At 43.1% G+C, this 24335-nt stretch overlaps 1 protein-coding gene across 2 annotated transcripts in view; it reads left to right on the forward strand.

The window, feature by feature from the left end:
• The window catches only part of LOC135899727 (glutamate receptor ionotropic, kainate 2-like), a 244053-nt gene that overhangs the window by 208179 nt on the left and 11539 nt on the right, over nt 1-24335 (forward strand). For both annotated transcript variants that reach the window (XM_070538452.1, XM_065429051.2), the window contains exons 8-10: nt 5665-5769; nt 17588-17701; nt 18629-18835. In XM_070538452.1, the coding sequence (XP_070394553.1) occupies nt 5665-5769; nt 17588-17701; nt 18629-18835 (426 nt within the window). The remainder of the gene's footprint in view (nt 1-5664; nt 5770-17587; nt 17702-18628; nt 18836-24335) is intronic.

Genomic DNA, 24335 nt, shown 5'->3' on the forward strand with positions numbered 1-24335 from the left:
GCGCCAAATGTTTTCCCCGTAGCGCTCAACCAGTTTCGCGGATACAACTGAGGGATTCGAGTATTTCGGGATGAACTTCAGTGCGAGCGTCCGGTATAAAAGGCTCCCCCAACTCAATGTTCGGCTCGTCGATGCTCATTTAAACAGCCATATTAAACAGCCATTTAAACGGCCATTTACACGTTCATTGCCCCACTGCTTAATGGTTGAGCCTCGCAATTGTTCATCTTTGATAATGTGCCAGAATTGTAGGTTTTCTTAGATAAAGGAATGTTCACACCATCGGTCGCAAGGCAGAGAAAGCCTATGCGGTTATTTTAGCTGAATTGCAATATCAGCAGGCGGCAAAATAAAAGAGCCGAATGCACAACGATAACTTGAGGTGCCGTTTGAGTTCCGCTGAAACCTGAAAAAGAAAACAGAACCGCTTCACGAAGATGCTTTCAAAATCATGAACGGTGTAGCCTTATAGACTGTGCAAAACAAAACAACAGCTGACAGCACAACAAAATATAATATTCTGGCAGCCTGCCTCAAGTGCGAGTATTGTTTCTTAACTGAAAGTTTGAGCTACTTAGCCTAGTCGCGCTTCAGTGTTGTCATAGGCGTTAGGGATTGACTCCCTTGCTATTTTCATGCGCGCTGGAGTCCGTCGCTGGAACGTCACAGTTTTCTCGGCGCATAAAACGAGTGCTATCCTTTCGAATGCTTGCTTAAACTATTGCAGACGCCACATTCTGCAGCTTATATCCATATGCCGGAGCAGAGGTGAAATAATATAAACGAAGCCAGTGTCAAGAAACGAAAGTCAGGTTATGAAAGAAGAGGAAGAAACAGCACCTTCACTGATTAACCGCCAAGGAGTTCCACTTACGCAAACGAAGAGGCCTCGGACTAAGGGTCCTCACCACACGTTGAAAAATTTACAGCGCTTAATCTAGCCTCAGCTAAAACATCACTCCTTCGCATCATAGACTGCAATGCGCGTGGGACAAATAAGTGGTCATACTAGTTTGGAGAGGCAAAGGGAATCACAACGTCCCAACGGACCTGACCCTTAAAGTTGAAGTCAGACTTGCAAATGATAGCACGCCTGAGAAAACCGCAATCCGGGTGCTAGGTATGTGAATCCAATCCAATCAACACTGCCAAGACTCTCGTCCAGACGATTGCACAACATGTTGCAATAATGATAAAGTGATTAACCACAAAAAGGGCCGCGATGAAGGAATCAGACATCATTCACCTAATCAGAAGTCAGGTGGATTAGCCACTTCATTTGCAGCTTGCGGTGTTACCCACTAACGAGAACAGTGATAGATGCGATAAACGCACACAAGATCGCCCTTCAAATGCCGCAATACACCTCCTCTTTCAGTCTCCACAATACATTCTAGAAACTGTGAGAAGCTCAACTGATAACCCAAAGAAACCGACTCGCACAATCGACCATGGGTAGAAAACTTCTTGGCAGACTAGTATCATGAGGTCCTAGAAAAACGCAACCAAGCTAAACCATCCACACAAGAACCAGAAAGAGCATAAAAGTATCGCCCATAGCAAGAGATATAGACCCAACTGTACACGCAGGCAGAAGAGACGCCAGAGCTGCATACATTGAGAAAACGTATTGGGGTAAACCAAATTCCCGCTTCATGACGCGGCAGCTTGCCCAGACAGGCAGAAAAGAATGGTAGCTGCCGTCACTGAATACTTGGGCAGATAAATCACTAGCGCCTCCACTCACAACACCACTATCGCAGAAGCACAAGAAATCGCCACAGCTCTAGCTACCAAAGCGACAGAACCAAACCAACAACAAATAACCAACCTATCCGACTCACAAGCGGCATGGAGAAGCTACTTCAGAGGACGAATATGCACCACAGCCTATAGCATCGTAAAAGATATGAAATCCCGAGCCAAATTTCACTTCTTGTGGGCACCCAATTGTGAGAGAATCACGGGAAACGAAGAAGCGCACAGAGTAGCTCGTGCGCATATCACACACCACGCTTACCCAAAGGACGCCTCTGAAGATCTCGTCCCGATTGACCAGACTTACTCTGCAATTTTAAACAAGTACAGAGGGAATACAATGAAATTACCACCTCCACATAAAAATATCTGTAAAAAAGAACAGGTTATATGGAGAAAGCTACAAACCTTTAGAAATAACCACCTACACATACTTCATCAAATTTATCCAGAAAGATATACGGACACATGCCCTTGGTGAGGGGGCATATGCCATCCCTCGAGCACATTTCATGGGCATGCACGGCATATACACAAAAGACAAAAGCAGAAATTACGGAGCAGACACAATGGAAGGCGACGCGGTCCATTTTACAGGAAGAGGTCCAAATGGTCATCATCCGATAAGCAAGGAGGCGTGCGGAACCCGCTGGGTGCCTTGTCTGGGTGCTCCACTCATTGTGTGTTTTATTCATCAATAAATTTCTTCTTCGCATCATAGGCGAAAGTGCTAATTTCTTGTCTCAGTTACGTTCATTTGTGTAATAAATTGAACATTCCTTAGAGCGTGAGTGATTTACCGTCAACCTGATAATTCCGAGTAATGAATAAATGGTAGTCGCTCCATGTAATTTATTAAAAGAAATATTTCCGAATTACGTCCAATAAAAAGACTAATTTTCCACAAATGTTTGTGTGTTTGGGGTAATTCCGATCACGCTATTACAGGGTAATTTATAAAATGAGAGCACATCTAAACGGGTGATGGTGATTGATAAAAGACGTGTAGAATCTTCTTTATTTTAAAATTGTACCCTTGTAATGAAAAACACTTGAGAAGTTTCCTGTCCAACCTTGCGTGGTTTGGTGTAATCTTTTTTTTTCTCACTTGAACGCTATGCTTACTTTTTCGTGTTAGTCACTGCTGTAAAGTCGGCTGTTTCATTATGATTAGTGGTATTGTTGCTTTTCCCAGGTACTTAATTTTTATATTGCGGAGGACCTGCGTCAGGAAACACAATACTACTTATGGAGCTAAAGTGCTCTCAGAGGTGGACAGTATTTGCAATAGAATTGAGAATGAATATTACACTAAATGGCAATGTTTCCCTTATTGCCTTTTAGGCTAATTACTTATGAACCATGTTCCATATCCCAAATTGTAGCTAGTGACCTTGAAAATCAAGACCACTTGAAGCTCGTTCTGAGGACGACAACAGTTACCAAATATGCGTTTCCATAGGTCACGACGAAATTCATAGGTGTTCCAGCGACTTGCGAGTTTCAATGAAAAAAAAATAGTGTTTTGTTCAAAAAGTAAGTAAAAGAATAGTGCATATTACCGGAAGTTTCCCAGGACTTATCTCAAAACTGCCGCAGGTTTTAAAACCTGTTCCGTGTAGATGTGCCTAGTGAAATCACTGGCTTCATCACATAAATTGCCATATGGACATTAAAGTATTTAGTTAAAAAGTTTATTTCTGAGATTTTGTTAATAAGTCAAAAATGCATTGTGACTTCCAGTGTGTGTAATGTCCGCGTCTGGGAGTAATCCATCTGAAAGAGTAGATTTGTGCACACACGCATGCGATCTTTAAAAAATTATGTTAACGTTTCAAAAAGATTTATTGAAGGGTTCTCGCTACTAGGCAGTTGTGGAAATCTAAATATTTCATTTATTGTACACACATATTCACTTGCTTCCGGCGTAATATTTTGTTGCAGTTGTGGCTGCTAACAAAACTCTTAACTTAATCTTCCAAATTTGTCACCCTTACTAAAAAAAAAATCCCAGTCTCGCCCGCAACGCGAAGCATCGGTTGCGATATAAAATTAGTGCACAGCTACACGAAACTTGGAAACATCAAACGTGGTGTCAATGCGCTCAAGCAAGCGTGAACACATTCCACTCGATGAGCGCGGACACTGGCTCACAGAACGCTGGTGCGAGCAACGCGGCAGCAGCAGCGAGCGAAGTCACCTTCGTGTGGCCTACCGCTTCAACGCAAGAGCACCAAGGGTACAGCTCGCACAAAGGTATCATACATCTGTAGATCATCTCCAAGATAACCCGTGTGCTACCGCGCGCGGCCGTACAACCTACACACTAGTTGGCGTAGTCGAACACGCTCCCCTCCCTTCCTCGCGGCCTCCCCACTTGCCTCCATATATGGCGCGCGAGCTTGAACCCCGTTCATCAGTTGCCCTTGCGCCCGGTCCCGAAATGCGTAGTTGCTGGTGGAGCACAACCCCTTTCCCCTCCCTCCCTCGCTTCTCCCACGCCCTTTCGCGCGACGGAGGACGGCGCGTTTGCTCTCCGCTTTCTTCGTCCGCGCGCGTCAGATTGATCTGCGATCGTTGGCTTTCCTCGCGTGCGTTCACTGGCACATACAGCATAGACGCGTGGTGACGATATTAGACAGTCTTAGTACTGCGCCTAGATGATACGTACGCAACACGAAAGCGCTTTGCGGTACGTAGCAGCGTGTATCACTTTAGGGCTTTTATTAGTGGGAAATCCTTACGTACGTAAGCGGGCGAGCGTCGTTACACGAAGGGCGCGTGAAAGCGCGTTGGCCGCGTCCACGAGTGCGTCGAACCATCGGTCGAACTATAGACGCTTTTGTTCTCGCCAACGTGACCTAACGTGTGCGCGAAAACAGCGCACACTGAACATTTTGTTTAATTTTTTTGCTATGGATTTCCGCCGTGCAGGATCCTGGAAAGGGTACTGCGCGTTAACTTCATGCAAAGCGAAATCGTAGGCCATGGAAAAATATGGCCTTCCGCTGGTCCCCTCTGGCGCCACGATTTTGTGAAACTCCCTTCTCTCGTGCTCTCCCGAACCAACGAGAACAAGGAGAGCAGCACGCAAGAATTGGATGCGTGCCTATATACGCGGCAGCCGCGTACGTAACTCGTACCATTCGTGTTGCGTTCTGCACATGCGCACTTTACAAAACGTAGCAATCTTACGTACACAACACCGTTGCGCACGCAACGTACGCAGTACTAAAGCTTTCTAATATGGGCCCTTAAGCCCACACCATACGCCCACGCTAGGGGACGCGCGCAAGCTCGCGTCCGCGCCGACGTCTGCGCAGACAGTGTGGCACAGCTCGTACGCGTCGAAACGCGGCACGATCTCCGTGCTCTCTGTTATCGCGCGCTTGGGCTTCCTCTCGTCGGCGCGCCTGGCTACGCTGCTACGTAGCCGTACATTCAATTCTCAGAAAAGCCGATGTACATCGCCCTATAAAGTTCATACTTCTTTTTTTTTGGGCTGAGCTAACAGCTCTAAAAATATAACAATTATGTTTACAAATACCGAAACACATTGAAACACTGTCACTAACAAAGTATGAAGTGGCGTTTTCCAAGGCGGTTATAAGCGAGCGCAGTGAATGCGTGCTGTCGCGCGCATGGAGGCGCATCTGTGTGGATGCAAACCACCATTTCTCGCGACGCGTGGCAGGCGCAAGACGCCTAGACGCGAACTTGGGCGCGTCCGCAAGCTTACGTGTGGCTTTAGACTTTCTAAGGAACATTACGGCGACAGCGAAAATCGGCAAAAATAGTAACGACGTAATAACTCACCAATTCAGCGTAACAATACAATGACCAACTCTCGCTGTCTTATTGCTAGGCAACAAAACATCTCTCGATATTTTCTTTTTTGTCTTGCAGAGCACTGTGTCAGGTCTCACCGGAAGACTGCAGTTCGACACGTTTGGATATCGAACGAATCTATCGCTTTCCGTTATTCAGCTCAAGGAAGCCGGACTATCAGAGGTAAGCACATTACGCTGTTGCTTAATTAATTATTCCACCTGCGAAGTTTATTACCCCGAAGTGATGCCTGCGCTATAATATGCGCCAGAGCGAAAGACGTCGGATTAATTTTCTTCACGTGTCTTCTTCAAAAAGCTTCATGTTGCGTGCAAGACCATTCTGTCATTCGGCTGTCCTCAAAATGCGCCCTGTGCTGCCCGAAACATTGTTGTGCATGGCAGCGGACGGCCACAGCAATTAAACCAAGGGCGCTATAACGTAGAGCTATTCCAAACTTTTCTCTTCTGATTCTGCAATCAGCTTCAATCAGCCATTGGTCAAAAACTTGCTTGGACCACCCCCACTTCGCCTGTCAGTCACGCAACGTCACGCGAACCGCGATAGCTCGCCATCTGATACGAGATGTACACATTGATTTTGCATGATTGAACCGAACAAAAGAAAAATGATTATTTCTGATTCGACGCGTTTGGCCCGCGGCTATTGGTCAAAAGTTTTTGGGCTGCAGCCACTTTACCTGCTTGTCACGCAACGTCACCAAACCACGAAAACTAACCGCGTCAAAGTGACGTTTACGCATTAAAGATGCATTATAAGCCGAATAATAATAAATTTTTTTCTGAATAGCTCTAGCCTGCCCCGTTCGAAAAGGAATGAAACATGGCTGCCGCTGATTGCTCCTGCACTGGCTACTGCCACTTTCCTGAGAGCATGGGTTTATATGCGTACAATAAAACTTTTTGCGTTGCTTTGCAACGTTTTCGAGCACTTTCGGCACGTTTACGACCTCGCTCTGCCAACTTTTCTTTGCCGAGGATTCGTTTTATGGGCATTTATAACTGTCCGTTCCACGCGGCCCTAATTTTAGGCAAGCCACCGCAAGCTAGGTAAGAAAAAGCGGACCAATCGCAGACTCCGACACCGCCCTCTCTATTCGGTTATCTATTTTCTGTGCACTGGCCGGCCCCATCGAATCCTTCCTCACTTGAGCGTGCTCCTCGCGTCTTGTGAGTCAATTAGGTAAGACAAGCCGCTCAGTGTAGGAAATGTTATTCGTTTTTAAACGAAACAAAAGCGACCTCCTATGAACGACAAAAGCGTTTGATTGGTCTGTTTACGCAACCCTGCGGTCACTGCCCGATGCTTGCGTCGGCGCAAAAGACATATTGGAGTAGTTATGCGTTATAGGGCCCCAACGCGGAAAGATGGACGGGCGGGCTAGTAGGATGACGTATGAAAATCAGAGGAACGACCAGACAAGGCGCTTACTCGCAGTTGAAGAAATTATTGAAGAAGTTCGACATATGTACAGAACGAAGTTATGGCTCATGTGGGGTTAAACAATGATAACAAATCAAGACGATATCGATAAACAGTTCTTAAGAGTCGTGGAAGTTGAAGCTGAACGTGCACTTGGGCTAACAGTCAGAAAAAAGAATTTATCACAAAGAAAGACACAGGCACGGCTTACGTAATTGTCACCACTATTTTCTAATTTGAAGGCTTTCGTTAGTTTCCAGTGTTAGTTTGCAAATATTCTGCCTTGTCGTCCTGTCCTGTGTCCTGTCCTGTGTCCTGTCGCCTAGATTTGTCCTTCCACTGTGTGCCGTTATTACTGCGTCTTGTGTTTTAGTAGCGCGTTAAAAAAAGTTGGAAGATAAATCAACGGGGATTATTATTAATTAGTACGTGTAAGGTATACGGCATTTGTATAAGTTGAAATGGTATATAAACAGAGGGTCACAGAATGCGCAGTTCCTCTTGGAACTTTCTAGTCAATAGAAAATAACTTTAAACACTGTGCATGGGTATTTCAGAGTAAGATTAAGAGCAGCTTTCATAGATGCTATATTGAAAGTAATAAAGTAATTAAAACAATGAAGAGACCTCTTATTGCTAGTGGATTTGTCTTGTATGAAGTATCATATGCATGCCATCATCTCCAGCATAAAAACAAGGCTGCTATGACAACTGAGAAACGCTTCTGCAATGTGCTTTTGTTCTATTCATTGCTCTATTCATGAGGATTATGTTCATTATAATAAAAATAATCTTTCTTTCTCTTTGTAAAGCAGTATACTTTAAGAACAGCAATAAGAAGGCGTATATTTAGCAAACCAGGAGGCCCTGGAAGTCATGAAAGCCATTTTACTGTTCGTATTCAAGACCAGCGCCGTTCTTCTCCTTGAACGATGAAGCGTACGTGATCTCAGACGCCGCTCTTCTGACGTTGCGCATATATTGCCAGTCATACAAGAATCAAGAACGCTGGCTCCTATTCTGTCCTTTCCGATCAAAATAAAAAAAAAAACGTAAGTGCAGATCCTGTCTTTGCGCTCAACGTACGTGTCTCGCGTACAAAAAGGCTTGGTGTTTATTCTAGAACAATGGTTCCATAGTGTTCAGACAGGCCTCTGTGGAGAACGAAAAAATAGTGGGCCCACCGCACTGCATAAATGAAAGCACTGGAAAAATTTATCAAGAAAAATACATTGAGGGGCATATAAAAGTAGGGCCCAGAAATGAACAGAGATATTACTAAGGCGATGGCCTCTCCGTTAGTGCTATAGCGATTGTCCGTAGCTGGGTGCACTACCAAGAACAACTTCTTTTGAAATTAGAAGATCTTCAGGGTACTGAAGTAGTTGTTTCGCCAACCTAACTTTAGATAAATCATGTTGATCTTTACGTAAACAATACAGGGTGTCGAAATATATGTAGCCTGAAGCTTTGTAATCGTGCATCGCCCTGTGATCGCCAAACAGTTTCAATTATTTGTATTGGTTCGAATTACTTGGCTTCATTGAAGGCTGCTGAAAGTTTATACTTGCAAAAAACAAAAGTCGCACTGTTGCTTATGCCTGTTGTATTTCGCGAACTGACTAGCCAAAATAGATCATTTTTGCCAACAATATTTTTATCAGTATTTATAATATATACTATTCCTGTAACATGTAAAATAAATGTAAAAAAAATGTAAAATTATTAAAAAAGAAATATCAAAAAAGAAAGAAGAGCAAGGTAAGTAAGCATACTGGAACAAAGACGCTGTCCCAAAACCTAACATTGCCAAAAATGCATTTTGGCCTATTTCTTTTTTTTTCATTTCATTGAAGAATAGGATGGTCCTGGCAAATATCTGCATACTGGGGCATTTACTGCTAGAGCCAAATTTCATCGAGCTCATGAAGTTTTTCTGAACTAATTTCTTTAAAGAAGACAAATAATATCTGAAATGGTGATACATTCGTCTGCTAGTGCATCGCTTTCATTGCTTAACACTAGTATCATTCTGGCAAATAAATACTAACGCCCGCGCACACTGACTTTCTTCACACGAAGTGCGACCGCTCGTTTTCTTTCTGTGCTTGTTTGTATTTCTTTTTTAAAGAAAACAGTTCAATAAACGCAGTCAAATAAGAACTGACAGTACAGTTTACCGCAATGCATTCGTTTGAATGTCACCAGAATGGTACTAGGAAGCCTAAATCAGGGACATTCATGTCGACTTGGTTTATTCCGGACCCCTTCTTTCATGACTTTCTAATGAGACAAGCGGAACAAAGCGCACTCACCACAGAGGAATTCCGCTTCAGACTGCAAGCGCACAGAAATGCGTACAGCACGTCCACGCTCGGGGGTGTGCTCGCGATAGCGCCGCCGTAAACTAGGCATGCGAATTTCGAACAACGCGTCACGGCGCCTGCCCACTCGTATTTCCTGCGCTTCACAAGAGTGCTTGTTATTTATTCAGCTGCTCAGCGCTTCAATGGCGCAAACTTGGAGATGTTTTCGGTCGCAAGCTTCAGACCGAGTTAGTACTGTAGCTTTTGTGTGTGCGTTTTGTTCTTTCAAACCCGTTCGACACGTAGGCGGCTCAGGTTGGAGTCACTGCGTCTTCGCTTAAGTTTTTTTTTTAATGCCCTTCACGATACTCCTTCCTCGCTTGGCGCGTAATTGCAGAGCACGATCGATAACTTCACTCTAGGGCAGCACTGAGAAATCCGCATTTTTTTTTTGTGTGTGTGGGTGTGTGCATAATTTTAGGTATAACAAAACCACCAACAGAAAGCGTATAAAAATAGTACAGTTCGCATCTCCGCAACATGCATTAGATATAAGAACCTCTTTCCATTCTATTTCTTAATTTTGTTATCCTGTTCTTATTACTCGAATTTCCGTGGACACAGCACAGGCTGCCGCGTTTTCTAATTTCATCTCTGATAATGCAGCAAGGAGTCTACAGAAACGGCACAAAATTGGTTAGGTTCCTAAGTGTAGCCCTAACTTCCAGCCTGAGTCGTCGAACATAGTAGCTTGCTACGGCAAGGACACATTTGCATTTCATGTACCACTACGAAAAAAAAATAAATAAACGCTAGTATGCTCAAGGATGTGCGCATATACTTGCGCAATATCCAGGCGAAGTTACTTTATGGAATCACCAAGACTGATACGTATACTGCTTGAACGCTTTAATGTAGTTCTGCTTTGTCACTAAAAGAGGACAAAAGCACGAAACAATGCTGCAAATAGTTGCACAGCGCAACACCAAATCTGGCGGCTAAAAACGAGATAAAAATGGATATCTGAGTATAATAACTCGGCACTGGACCCATTAAAACTTCAATGAAGGGAATAAAGCACTACTTGGTGTCTGTTACATACCACTCAATGCCACTTCTGATTTCTGCCAATAACATAATAACGTCATGAGCGAACTGGTAACAGCCCGGCTAAACGCGCGAATCCTGCTCTTCCGTGATTCTCACTTCCCGCAAATAGTCTGGTGTAACATAGAATTATTATTGGTATCCGGACAGGCAGAGACAAAGAACTTTGTCGATTTCTGCCTTCACTTTAACTTTTCTCGCCTTGTAACTGAACCAACCAGGATTTCGCAGCAAACTGCTGATGTCTTCGATCTCGTCCTGACCGACCACCCTGACAGCCTTTCATCAATTTGCTATTTAAGCGAGATCAGTGATCATAAAGTCATCCACGACACTTTCTCGCTCAGTTTATTGCCACGCGATGCCTTTAAGAAAACAATATGGCTATACGACAAAGAAAATTATGAAGCAATAACTGAAGCTATGAATACGTTCTTTCCTGTATTTGAAACAACTTTCCAAGGCAATTCCGTTAACAGCAACCGAACAAACTTCAAAAATAAACCACGTGGCCTTACAAAGAAATTTATTCCCGAAGTCACCTTTCGTTTCTCTCAGCGAAACCCACGATTCACAAAAGCCCTAAAACGCCTAGCAAATAAAGAAAAAGTGTCTTTATCGCACCGCCAAGCAAAGAGGACGCCCATGCGTCTGGGATAAACACTACGAAGTTGAGTAGAGCTATATTCCGTTTAATACATCAGGTGCAACGCTGTGGAGGCTAGGGATACTTTTTGCAATGGCTGCGTTCGCGCTTAGAAATAGTTCGGTGTCTTCTGAGCGCTTTTTGTGAAAATGTGCTTTATATGAGGTCAGGTATGAATGAAAAGAAAAAATTACCGTTAGACGCAAACAAACCATGCACTTATTTGGATGATAACGAGTGGTTTTACATCAATCTGCTTTTCGTTGTTTTTTATTTGCATCCCGTCGCGGTAGCCTTACGTGCACGCTCGCGCGAGCAAACGCCGCTGGCGCCCACCGAAGCATAGACGGAACGTGCGGAGTGAGACAGTTTGGAGACCGCAGTACTTGCGCAGCTTTCACAGTGTTGCATCTGATGTATGAAACGGAGTATACGTTCACGCACTGCGTCATGGTATACACTCCATTTACCACAATGATTTGCCAAAGCTATTAATTAATAATTTCAGACAATTTTGGACAGTCATAACCACTAACGAAATGCGCACTATTGAAATAAATAACAAATCGAACGAAATTATGAATGATTCCGTTTGCGCTGATATGTCTAATTCCGCATTTGCTACTGTGTTCACTAACGAATCTGATGCACCTCCCATTTCGAAATTGCTTACTGTAAACTCGTCAATGCAAGTGACCGTTTTCAATGTAGATGGTACTTGTACGGTCATAGACAAAATCAAGTGTTCCTCATCTTCCAGCATGGAAGAGATTAATTTAAATAAAGAAAAAAAGAAAACATGGCGCATTATGCCGCAGCATATCTGTCTTTGATATTCGCCTAGTCTCTTTCCTCAGGTTTCATTCCAGATGACTGGAAAATTGAGTAGGTCGTTCGAGGCCACAGATCAGGTAACAGTAAGTCGCCTCTAAATTACCGCACCATCTCGCTAGCAACCGTCTCTTGCGAAATCATGGAACTTGTCACCATATCTCTTATCATGAATTTTCTTGACTCGAATTACTTTTTTGATCCGGCTCAGCACGGATTCGCAATAGTTCCTCGTCTGAAACACAGATTGCCATCTTCCTGCACGATGTTCACACTAACCTCGAAACTAACATACAAACTGACAATTTTCCTGGATTTCTCTAAGGCCTACGATAAAGTCCTTCATCAGAGTCTACTATTGCAACTTACATGTCTTAATTTACATCCTTATGTTGTGAGTTGGGCGATAGAATTTCTTAGTAATGGCTCTCAATCTGTCATTATATATAGTCGCCTATCTAGCCCTTTGCAAGTATCATCAGGCATCCGTCAAGGATCGGTTCTTGTCCCTCTATAATTTTTAATATATATTAACGACTTACCTTCACATGTGTTCTCTAACATCCGAATTTTCGCCGATGACTGTGTCACTAATCGCAATATACGTAGCACATCCAATCAAACATCCCTGCAGAAAGACTTCGCCAACATACTAACACGGTGTGACGATTCGATAATGACACTTAATGCTCTAAATTTAAAGTTATGTCAGTCACTCGTAGCAGTAATTCCCTGTTATTTCTTTACCAAATCGGAAGCATGCCTCTCGAACTGGTCCTTTCATATAACTACCTAGGTGTCACTGTGTGCAATGATCTCTCCTGGCATAAACATATTTCTGACGCAATATCACCTGCCAAAAACGTTATATCACCTGCTAATAAGGCACTAGGCTTTTTAAAGCGTAATCTCGGTAAGGCTGCACAAAACTTAAGCTGCTTGCATACAAATCCCTTGCTCGTGCAAAACTGGAATATGCATCTATGCATCTGGAGCCCACATTAAGCATGTCTTATAAGCTCACTTGAATCTGTTCGTAACCGCGCTACTAGGTTCAATCACTAACAATATTCATATGATGTCGGTATTTCTGCTTTTAAAGCAGAATCCACATTAACACTACTATCTAACAGAGGACACATTGCTAGTCTTGAGGTCTATCCCAAGTCCTTTTTCAGTGCCCTTCACCATGCGCCATACATCGTTCCCCCCCGGCACGCATCTCTCACCGCACCAGTCATGCGCAGCAAGTCGCACGCCCGCGTGCCCGAACTGCTCATTTTTCCGCCTCATTCGTTCCTCGAACAGCTGAAGGCTGGAACGGCCTTGCTGCTGACGTTGTTGACATCGCTTGCCCGTCTTTGTTCCAACAGCGTGTGATTGATCACTTTGTATATATAGCTAATGGTGCATACATAACGTGGAACTTATGTAAAACCCACGCCTTATGCAACACCTCCTGCGGGGGTCGTTAAGGGCAACGAACTGAACTGAACTGAAGCACCCATTGGAAATTTATTCATGACATTGCTTTATAAATTGATAGAAACTGTCCCGTCATTACATCACATGAGCTGGTGATACTAAATCACTGAGGCTACTTACCCTTGCACGTTAAGCGGCCTCCGACAGTGCTGTCGGGAGTGCTCGATTCTTCTGACTGCTCTCCTGCTTTTGCACGGTCCGCTGGTAGAGAATCTCGACATGGTGCGTTTCTGCTGCTTCCCAACTCATGCGACCGTGTGGGTGGGCCACTGATGCTCCCTTGTTTTCGTTTCCGTTTCATTACATTATACCTCTTTGAGCGATTAATTCGTTGGTTCCTTAGTCAATTGATGGAGTGATATAACGGTTGCTATTAATGCATTTATTAATTCACTGAGTGACCCGTCGTTATGCATAAAAAATGAAGAATCTTTCTATTTTTTTTACGCAGCACAATCGCACCTTGGCACGTACACAACGCTTCATACATCGACACAACGTAGAGTTTCCCAAAACATACACACAACAAACAGCAGGATTTGAACTCAGGACCACCGTGTGAGAAATGAGCCCTCTCACCACTACACCACGAACGCGTATTTTTTTAACGTAGCCTTTATATATGAAAGCGCATACTTGTGAAACGAGTGTATGTGAGACAGATACTTAAGTTTGTTCATACATATGTCTACAAATGGTATATTAAATTTGCACGTAGCGTGGATATTTTCGAGATGAAATGGAAACACTTTTTTCGTTGCAAATGGCTTCATGTGTACGTATATGTGCAACTGGCGACTGTTGCGCGTTCTCCGTGCAAACCTGGACTGATGTTGGCGTGGAAACATCAGATTTATTGCTATATGTACTGTGGTTGGGAAATAGGCATGCTATTCGACTGCTCAGCGCTCACCTCTATCGTTTTTTCTGGCGTATAGCTGCCGCATTTCGATAAAATCCGAAATGCGAATAAACACGCTTGTTTTGCAGCTCGCGCATTCGTGTTAACAGCGTCAGTTCTCAGTCCTGCGTGCTGTCGGTATTCGCCCAAGCTCTAGTTCGCGACGTTAAATCCTAGTAGTTGTTCTTTCCAACGATTGCTTCGCGAGCGGTTTAAATGTCTCCGATACAGGCGCACGCATGCTTTTTCCTTAATTCGCATCTTTGACTTATGACATACATTTAAATTGGTTCACTTGAAAATTTAGCATCGAAGCTTGTACTTGGGGTTTAAAGTGGTGGAGGTGGTGGTGGTGGCCATGATGTTGGTACAGGCGGGGATAACCGGGCAGACCAGGTCAGCGAGTGCTCGGCTTAATGTCTGCATAATATCATGCTGCCGGCATAATGTCGCAATAGTAACAACAACAGCAACAAAACGTGTCATGTCCAAGGTCAACGCGAACAGCCACTTCATTTGATGGCTGCTAGAACCTGAACCACCAGTTCACACTGATCGTTAGGCCTGTATCGGCCGGCTGGCTGCCTTGTTCGCGTGCGTATTTGGTAGTGTTTACGTTAACTATTCTGCGTACGCGAAATGACGCAGAGACCACTTACGATTCCTGCCGAACAAAATTCAGAATGCGCCGGTGCCTGCTAATTCGTGTGTGCACACCAACAAACCGTAAACCGAAGCTTTTGCCTAAAAATCAATATCTCAATCATATCTACGCTAAGATTTTAAAGCAATGAAATTTTTCCCTACACTCTCAGGTGTTGCGTGAGCGCTGGTTGCTGCTTGGTCGGTAGTTATCTCAAGAATATATTTCTGGCTATATATGCGGACTTTATACGTGTGCTGAAATGTAGTGACAGCAAGGGAGGGGCACGAGACGGGCCTATAACACCCGTGTATGCCGACTGGGATCATATGACGGGTAGATGTACCTGTGTTTTTCGTAATCAGGAAAGTAAATTCCTGCATAAAACCTGAACATATAATGTCGTCTCATATGTACTTCCAGAGCACACCAATTTTCTAATGGAATGACGCATCATATAAGGTCGTTTCTTTGATTTACTTGATGCTTGATAAACCATTCGGTATGTGCCCATAGCCAGTTCTTGGTTAATCCTCCAGTATGTCCTACACTGTGCCGCAAGTGGTACAGAATTCCTACATGTAGCGAGATCTCTGTTGTACTTCTCTGTGCCCAAACCTTTCATCACTATTCTTCCTTCGGAAATTTTCTACGTGGCCTTTATTCTCGTGACATCACTGCATAGACGTCCCTCACAATTCTCATCTTCTTTAGCGTTTCTATTTTGGCATTGCTTGTGCAAAATGTAGAGCATAAACATACATAAAACGAAAAAATTACTTGGGATTAAAGTTTTCATGTTTATTGTGCGCAAACATGAGCATTTCATCAGATTGTACGGTGCATAGAATGAAAGCAAACACAATGGTACCTATTGCTACTACTTGTAAGGCACAAATTTAAATTACAACATCACTAAAGCTTCCCTGCACGAATACATTCTAACATGTGTGTCTAATCTGCATAATTATGTGTTATAAGTTTTGCTAATAGCAACTAATAGTGAGAACTCCTCTATCCGAGATTGCCTCTAAATTTGTACAACGTAGCCACTGATCTCCGAGTTTGTGCCCATGTAGCTTGTGTGGAGTATGGAAATGAAAAAAGAAAAAAACCTATAGATGCACGATACCTTCGTACACTGAAGGAATTACTTGCTCCATATGTATATGATCACTCATACATCACTTATAGTATATATGCGAACATCTACCAAACGGCTATACCTTTTGTCATTGCGCAAAAATAAAACTAATTTTTGAACCATATACTGGTAGAAAATACCATTCCGATCTACCGCGTGTGCGTGTGCTGGTCACCTGCCCTCACTCACTACAAGCTCCGTTTTACTCGAAGTCAACCGAATGCCCGGCTCCTAAGCGTACCCTCAATTTTAAACCCTGAAATGCCAATAGTATGTAGCTAAGATTGCACAAAACTTGCAACTACATATTGTTGAACAGTTTGCACCTGCTACTTATTCCTTAAAGGAACCCTAAAGTGAAAAATGATTTCTTCGGCATCAGTCGATTACCGTTATACAACACCAAACACACCACTCTTACAACGATAAGACATTTGGTAAGCCACAAAAAGCGCAAGAACGAAATACGGGTGTTCCCGCACCTGGGGGCTGTAACGTGTTGGATTTTGATGGCATCTTCCAGGGCCTTCTAATTATATATAGCGGTACAGATTGACTACATTGTGTTCTAAAGGATCTAAACATTAAACATGACAAGTTTCGGGAACCTTTATTCAGCCAACGCGACCCAAATGCGAAAACATACTTTGGAATCTCTGACGGCACGCTGACGTACCGGCGCTGGGGTTTCGGCGCGAAATTCAAATACTGATACTTAGACGTTCGTTTTCTCATGTAATAATCAACCTATTATTTTGAAATGACTGCCTGCAAGGTTCTCAAAGAATGATCCATTAGTGTAAACTGATTTATTATTTCGCTTTATCGTCCCTTTAACGTTGATCCACATAAATGGTAATTGATTGAAACCTATCCTTATGGTAGTAATTACATCATTCGATATATTAACTCCCACCATATCTATTCTCTTTCGGGTTGCAGATATGTGTTGTGCATACGTAATTTCCGTTTCCGTTGAAGTAATAATAATTAATTGAAAATATCTGCCTTTCACAAGATACCTTGACACTGTATCACAAAAACGCGCGAACTCAAGATAGCTCAGCAACATGCACCAGATCGGAGCGCGGTTACTCGCGTCACTCTCTCCGCTTTACCTTTCTAAGCCCAGCCCTCTTCTTTACCTATATCATGCTCTAACCAGCCCATATTTTCCTCTCGCCTTTGCTTCGTACGCTACAGCGCAAGAAGGGGGAGGGGGCATGATAGCGGTAACGACGGCAACGCGATAGCAGCCACGGCAGTGGCAATGAATGTAGCGCAGAGAGAGAGGCAAGGCGTCCTTTTCCATGCACCACCTGACTTCGTGTCTTTAGCGCTCATCTCGCCCGCAAATTAGTCTCTCAGCAAATGCTAACTAAGCCGAGAGGCAGTACTCCTGAAACATGTGTATTCCTGTGTACTTCTACACAGGCACGTGTAACTTTACTGAAAATATTTTCCCTTTCTTTTTCGACCACCTGTTTTGTTTCAGGTTGGCACGTGGGACGAACGTCGTGGAGTTCACTTCAGCAAGAATCAAAGCGAGGTTTACGAGGAGGTGGCTCACACACTAAGAAATAAAACACTCCGAGTCGTGACCATTGTGGTGAGCACCGGATTGCTATTTATTTTCTCGTGCCACTAGAAATATGGCATGGATCATTTGCGTACATATAGATTTAGTAGAAATTACGTGAGGAAACAGCATGCTTTATCCTGTGGGGAAGAGTCGCGTGAAACATGTAAATAAATTTTCTCGGACCACAGTTCAAATACCGCTTATTTCAAATAGCGCACTACCTTGTTGCTTTTAATTTCTGATGGTGCCTCGAGCAAGTGGCGTACGCTGTATTAGCTCTGAAGTAGTCGACTCGTCATTTCCGAATGCTCCGTCACTGATTCAAAGGTCATCCGTCATTCAAAACGTCATTCAAAGGCTCCGTCGTGTTTACAGAGCAACTAAGCTTTACTGCGAAAATAAACAGGCTCTATAGGAAAAAATGAACCCTTATTACCGCTATAAGAACAGCCTTTCTCTCGACATAGAGATTTAAAACTAGTTTGTGCTAGATAAACGTTGCTAGAGCAGTTTGACTAAGACCGGCCGTGTATGCCATAAAATATTTGCCTTGGTTTCCCTATCGTCGCTTACGAGTATGGCAAGCGAAACGTTTCGCAGTAATAACAGTGCTGGTTTGTTAATTGCCTCACAGGGTCACTCGTAAAGTGGCAGAATGATTTGGTTTTGTCGTGCCACACAAATAGCACAATGTAATTCTGCGATAGAAGAAGCCGTAGTTGAAAACTGTGGAATAATTCTGACCCTTGGGGCTGCGCTGCAATATACCTGGCGCTAGATTTTACGGTTGTGCAAAGTAAAACATTTTTCTATGTACAAAACTACATTGTCTTCGATTTATTTCCTGCTGTTTGTGCACTGCGGGTGTACGTGTAGCCTTGAGCGCATGTGAACGCGATGATGGTCACGTGGAGTTGCTTTGTTTTGTTTCTTCCGCCCCCCCCCCCTCCCCAGAGCGAGCCCTACGTTGTGTTGCACAAGGACTCCAAGTCTGCACCAGCGGGTGAAAATAGGCTTGACGGATTTTGCGTCGACATCCTTCGGCAGATGGCGCTGATGATGGGATTCCGCTTCGAGCTGCGGCTTGTGCGCGATGGTACCTACGGCACGGTCAATGCGCGCGGGGAGTGGAGTGGCATCATCCGCGAGGTCATGGACAGGGTGAGTCCTCACTCTTCGCACTACAACACACAAAGGGTCGTCACACACTTACCAAAACTACGTGCCCTTTTGTATGCGTGAGACCGCGACCATGACAGATATGCCGGTCGTAAAAAAAAAAGGCGAATAAACTTATCTGCACCAAGATATATGCGAGTACCGTGCCTGTCTTACGGAGGTAGGACGGCGATCGCCGAGAGGCAGTTATACGTTGACGTGGAGTGTTTTTTATGTCAAATGCAGTAGGCCTACGCATATGGAGCGTTCATTCAAATGTGAGCATGCACGCAGGCTCCCTAGCGTAGGCGGAATCAGAAAAACTTCCAGGTGTGCATATAATGAACACCTCGTTCGGCAGGAACGAGATTACACAACGAGATTATACGCCAATATCTCTGTTTGGGATTGTCACTGGCTTCACCAGAATAAGACATTGTAAAAACCTGAAATGCAACAAAACAGAAAAATGTCACGTCTTATCGCACAACACAGTCGCTTTCAAGCCTATTATACCAAGCTCAAGGCACGTCTCTAGCGAATTTAGGTGTCCTTGGAAAATGAATGTATACGTAAAAACGTGTACACTTACAGGGAGTTGCAACACAAGGCGATATAAACAGCTCTCAAGTCTGCAAACTATACAAATAGATATTTTTCTGAATATTGATTTGAAGATACATTTGATGACGTTCAGTGTCGTAGCTCGACGCCAATATTTTTGCAGAATAATAACGATGAGAGTTTAGGTACGTGCTGCGCGTCTTTCTAAATATAGAGCACGTCCAATTTTCTCCTCAAAGCCGTGACAAAAAAAAAGAGGTAGACGGAAAAAAAAAGTCGACGCTTTATGACACAGCCTGTTTACGGAAGAAGTAGCATGTGCCGCCCCCTCCTCCCACCACACAAAAAAATATTAATGAAAGCTGTCGGCGAGAACAGAATCCTGCTTTATGGGGACACTACCCCTTCGTTGATCGTGCAGATTTCTGGCCTCGTTAATCATTGCACACGCCAGCTTAAACGCGAAGGCCGCCTGCGGCGTCCTACATAATCGTCGCCAATGGGAGGCGGAGGAGCTCGTCGGGGGAGGGGGAGGGGCGGACCGGCATCGAGTGCGTTCGCGTGGCATGTTTCGAAATATGGATTTGCGCCGCTCAAGGGTCCCGTGCTTACGTGTTTCTCTGTCTTTGTTGTGCGGTACGCTTCACGGGGAAGCGAGGACGGGAGCGTTTTCCAATAGGTTTGCAGAAACGCGCCTCGCTGCTGTTTCCTCTACTTTTATTTATTTATGATTTGTTATTGAGAAATATTTTTTTATTTTAATAAATTTTTTCGTGGAATCCTGCAGAAATGGTAATTTATTTCGGTTTTGTATATCTGCTGCTGTCTGTAGATTAAAGAAAAAAAACGTGTTAAACGTAGTGTACATTCCCTTGATCAATGATCTGAAGAAATTGCACGACTCAGCGATCCCTTTGGCTGTGCACTTATTTGCGACGACTGCAACTATAATTATACCGCTGTAAAGACCAGTATCTTGCAATTCTGCTTTCTTGCGTGTTCTTGAAACGACGGTGTTCACCCACTAGGCGAGTGTACAACAGACAAGCCTACAAAAGAATGTGCGCACAAATATTTTTCCGAAAAAGAATTCTAATGAAAAAAGATTAGTACAAGCAAGCTTACGAGAGCTAAGAGAATGAATGGCGCGTTAATTTAGCTCATATACGCCTTGAATGCAGGAATCAGAATGCATAAGTGATGCGGCATATTGACGCTCAGGCAATCGTTACATTGTACTATTATTCACAGTCATTCTTATTTGCTTCATTTAATGGTCACCCCCGGTTAGGTTCTTTTTCCTCTGACTTCTCTCGTATCTCGCCATCTCTGCGTTGCCTTCATTTTTTATTGTATTCTTTGCCGGTCCTCTGTCGCCTCGTAACATTGCCACTAAAAATTCTGTCTATTTATTTTTTTCGAATCTCAAAAGCACTTTCTCTTAATATAATCACAGTCCTCATACCTTCATTGTGTATTTTCTACACTGCTTCTGTAAAACATTTTTTTGTTTATGTAACAGTGTTGAAGAGCACTTTATTTGGTGATATAACACTTTTCAGCGCTAAGATTTTAGGTGGGACAGGTATCCACTGCAAATCAACAAGGTTAAAATTGCAACAAATAGGTCAAAGGTTGTCTGGGAAACTACGTTCACGAAGAAGAAAATTTCTGTTCGAATTATGAAATCAAGAAAATCGTGCATACCCATATTCTAGAAGAATATAAATTGATGCTCAGCCACCGCTATGACAAAGTAGCATTGCTTTAAGTTAAATCCCAAGTTATTTGACCACTGTAATAATAAAAGTAATTTCATATCGAGTAGAAACTGCTTAAGAGGCATTGTAAGGGAACCGTAAGCTACATTGGAAATTATAGGAGGGGAAAGGTTGAGGAAGCAGTAAAAAAATGCTCGCAGCATGAAATGAGAGAGAACAAAACTTTGCATAGGACAGAGCTATATGTATGCAGTGAAATATTAACCGGGTAATGTCGTTAGCAAATTCAAGGATTCACTAAAAGCAGCTCAATAATTCTATATTGAGGTTGCAGTAAACATAGCAGCCAGCCAACATTCATTGGCAGTAGTGATTAACAGGATACAGATTCTCCTGCTATACCTATTGATAGAATTTGAAGCGCCTTACAAGACAGGTTGAGGTTAAAAGCTGTATGAAGAGACGGAATAACTCTAGATTTATTCAGAGATTGTGCAAATATTATGCTTCAAAAGCTTGCGGCCGTTTATACGGAATGCCTCACAACTTCAAGTGTAGCAGAGAGCTCGAAGAATGCCAACAATAAAACAATCCATATGAAGAGAGACGTTAAATAATTGATGACTTCTAGGCCCAATAGTTTTCAGTATTTTATAAATTATTCACCAAAATAATTTTTTATAGGATCAGGGCAACCCTTGATTTTAATGGACCAAGAGAACAGGTTGGCTTCAGGAAGGAATATTCTGTAATCGATCACATTCATGTCATCGATCTAACAACCGAGGAATGTGCTGAGTACAATTAATGCTAGATGGCTTTCCGAGATTACGAAAAAAGGCACTTGATTCAGTAAAAATACCAGTCGTCATGGAGGCATTGCATATTAAAGAACTGGAGGCATACGTTCATATCTTGACAAATATCTCCAAAGATTCCACTGCTACCATGCTACTTCACTAGAAAAGTAAAAAAAAGCCTGTCATGAAAGGGGTGTGGCAATGAGGCGCAGTCTCTTTAGTGCTATTCAATGCATGCTTAGAAGTAGTATTCAAGCTGTTTGATTGGAACAGCTTAGGAGTGATGGTCAACTATGAATGTGTCGAAAACCTTCGGTTTACAAATGACATTGTCCTGTTTAGCAACAGTGGAGATGAATTGCAACAAGTGTTTTAGGCCGTAACTGAGAATGTGTAGGAATGTGTAGGAGAATGTGTAGGCTTGCCACTGTCGTTGGAAAGAAAAGCACGCAATCCTTGCATGTTACCGGTACTAACATAGAGGGCAGAAACTTGGAGATTGACAAAGAAGCTTGACAAGAACCACACAATAAGCAACACAACGAAGAATGTTCAGCGTAACATTAAGAGACAGGAGAGACAGAGGTGTGAATCAGAGAACAAAATTAGATTGCCGGTATTCCTTTGAAAGAGGAAGTAAGAGAAATTGACGCAGGCGGGCACGGCATGTTGTATGTAGGGATGATAACCGGCGGACCTTTAGAGTTACAGAGTGGGTGCCAATGGCAGGGAAGGGCAGTCGCGGACGGCATAAAATTAGGAGGGGTAATGAATTCAGGAGATTTGCAGAAGTAACTTGGAATCAGCTAGCTCAAGACAGGGGTAATTTGAGATCACTGGGGACAGGCCTTCTTCCTACAGTAGACATCAAAATTAGCTGAAGAAGAAGAACAAGAATATGATGATGATGAGAGAAAGACTACCACAATCACGTATCTGTGTTTTCGTGTAAAATAAGCCGCCTTTTTTTTCGCAGCTCATGTTGATTATTACGATAATGATAAAGAACCTGCTTCTCTGCGATACCTTGTTTATGCGTGTTTATCCATTGTTTATGCGTACGACGGTTGCAGCTGATTGCCTCATAGAAAAGTTCTTCAACACGCTTTTAAAAATCAGGTACTGCCGACTGTGCACAAACTAAACACCGAACATGCCACCGGCAGGATTTCCGAGCAAGTCAAACGAGCCAGACAGAATGTTGTTGTCTTAGCACTGCCGTTTCTTGCGTTTGCACTTCGGCCGGCTTTCACTGCAGTGGTACATCTAAGTTGGTTCGCCTCTTGGAAACGAGCTAGCCGTCGCTTATTTGTATTTACTTCATTTCCAGTTCTAGTCTTTTTCGGAGTGCGCTGTCCTTTGATCCTCGCTTATCGTATTAGCGCGAGGGTTTTCGCGCACCTTGTCCTCGGTTCCTTCACGAAAGCAGTGTCGGTGCGAGTGCGAGATAAACATTCGAAGCTTACGCAAAGTCAGCTCGATGCAAAAACAAAAGTTGGATGCTCTTCAGCGTTTTGCAGAGGACGCTGTTGCTGCGCGGATGGCCAAACTTCCTGACTACGCTTCTGCAGTTCTCAAACAAGCTTTTGCTTCATTGAAACGTTTTCGTGCGTGGACACTGCATCTTACAGACTCGATAGTGCGTGAAAATACAGAACACGTGCTCTTCGGAAGTCCTAAAGCATACTCGATTTTCTCTGCAAGCAGGCTACAAACAACTTCGCTTTTTACGTCAGTCTACACTTAACAGAAAGCTTTAGCTCGGGAGCTCCCATCTAGACACATGGGAATAGCTAAATTGTTTTTCTCTTTGATTGCTCCACCAATTTTCATACGGGTTGCCTCATGGAAAATGGAAAGTTAAAATTTTGTGAATGAAGCAAGTGAATTTTTAATTTATACCATAAAATAAAAAGGAGGATAAATGTGACAATGCCAAATTAAAAAAAAAGAACTCATGTATCCATGTTTATCACTCATTATCTCAGGAATGAATAAAAAAAAACGATTTCACACTTTCGTAATCTGCGCCCAGTAATACGTCTAAAGTCGTCAAAATTGATGAACTAGCGATCAATAAAGAATATACTGGTAATTTCCGAGTGGTACTTCATCCAAATCCTTCTAAACGTTGTAACGATTTCGCATACATACATAAATCAATGCATCACATTTGTACGCTTGGGATGCTGTAATAGGTGCAGTTTACAGAACTGCAATATGTGTTTTTGACGCAGACGCTGATTTATCAAAACACCGTGCTTATGCTATGTTTAGGCTTAGCAATGTTCGGCAATTTGAGGACAATTGTAAAATAAAATTTAAGTTCATAGTTTACCATTTTGCTGCTTATATTTGCTAGAATCTAAATTTCTCTTTAAGATACAACACATTTCAGTAAAACCGATAATGTGGTGC

This window comes from Dermacentor albipictus, chromosome 5 (assembly GCF_038994185.2).
Source record: "Dermacentor albipictus isolate Rhodes 1998 colony chromosome 5, USDA_Dalb.pri_finalv2, whole genome shotgun sequence".
Taxonomy (NCBI): domain Eukaryota; kingdom Metazoa; phylum Arthropoda; class Arachnida; order Ixodida; family Ixodidae; genus Dermacentor; species Dermacentor albipictus.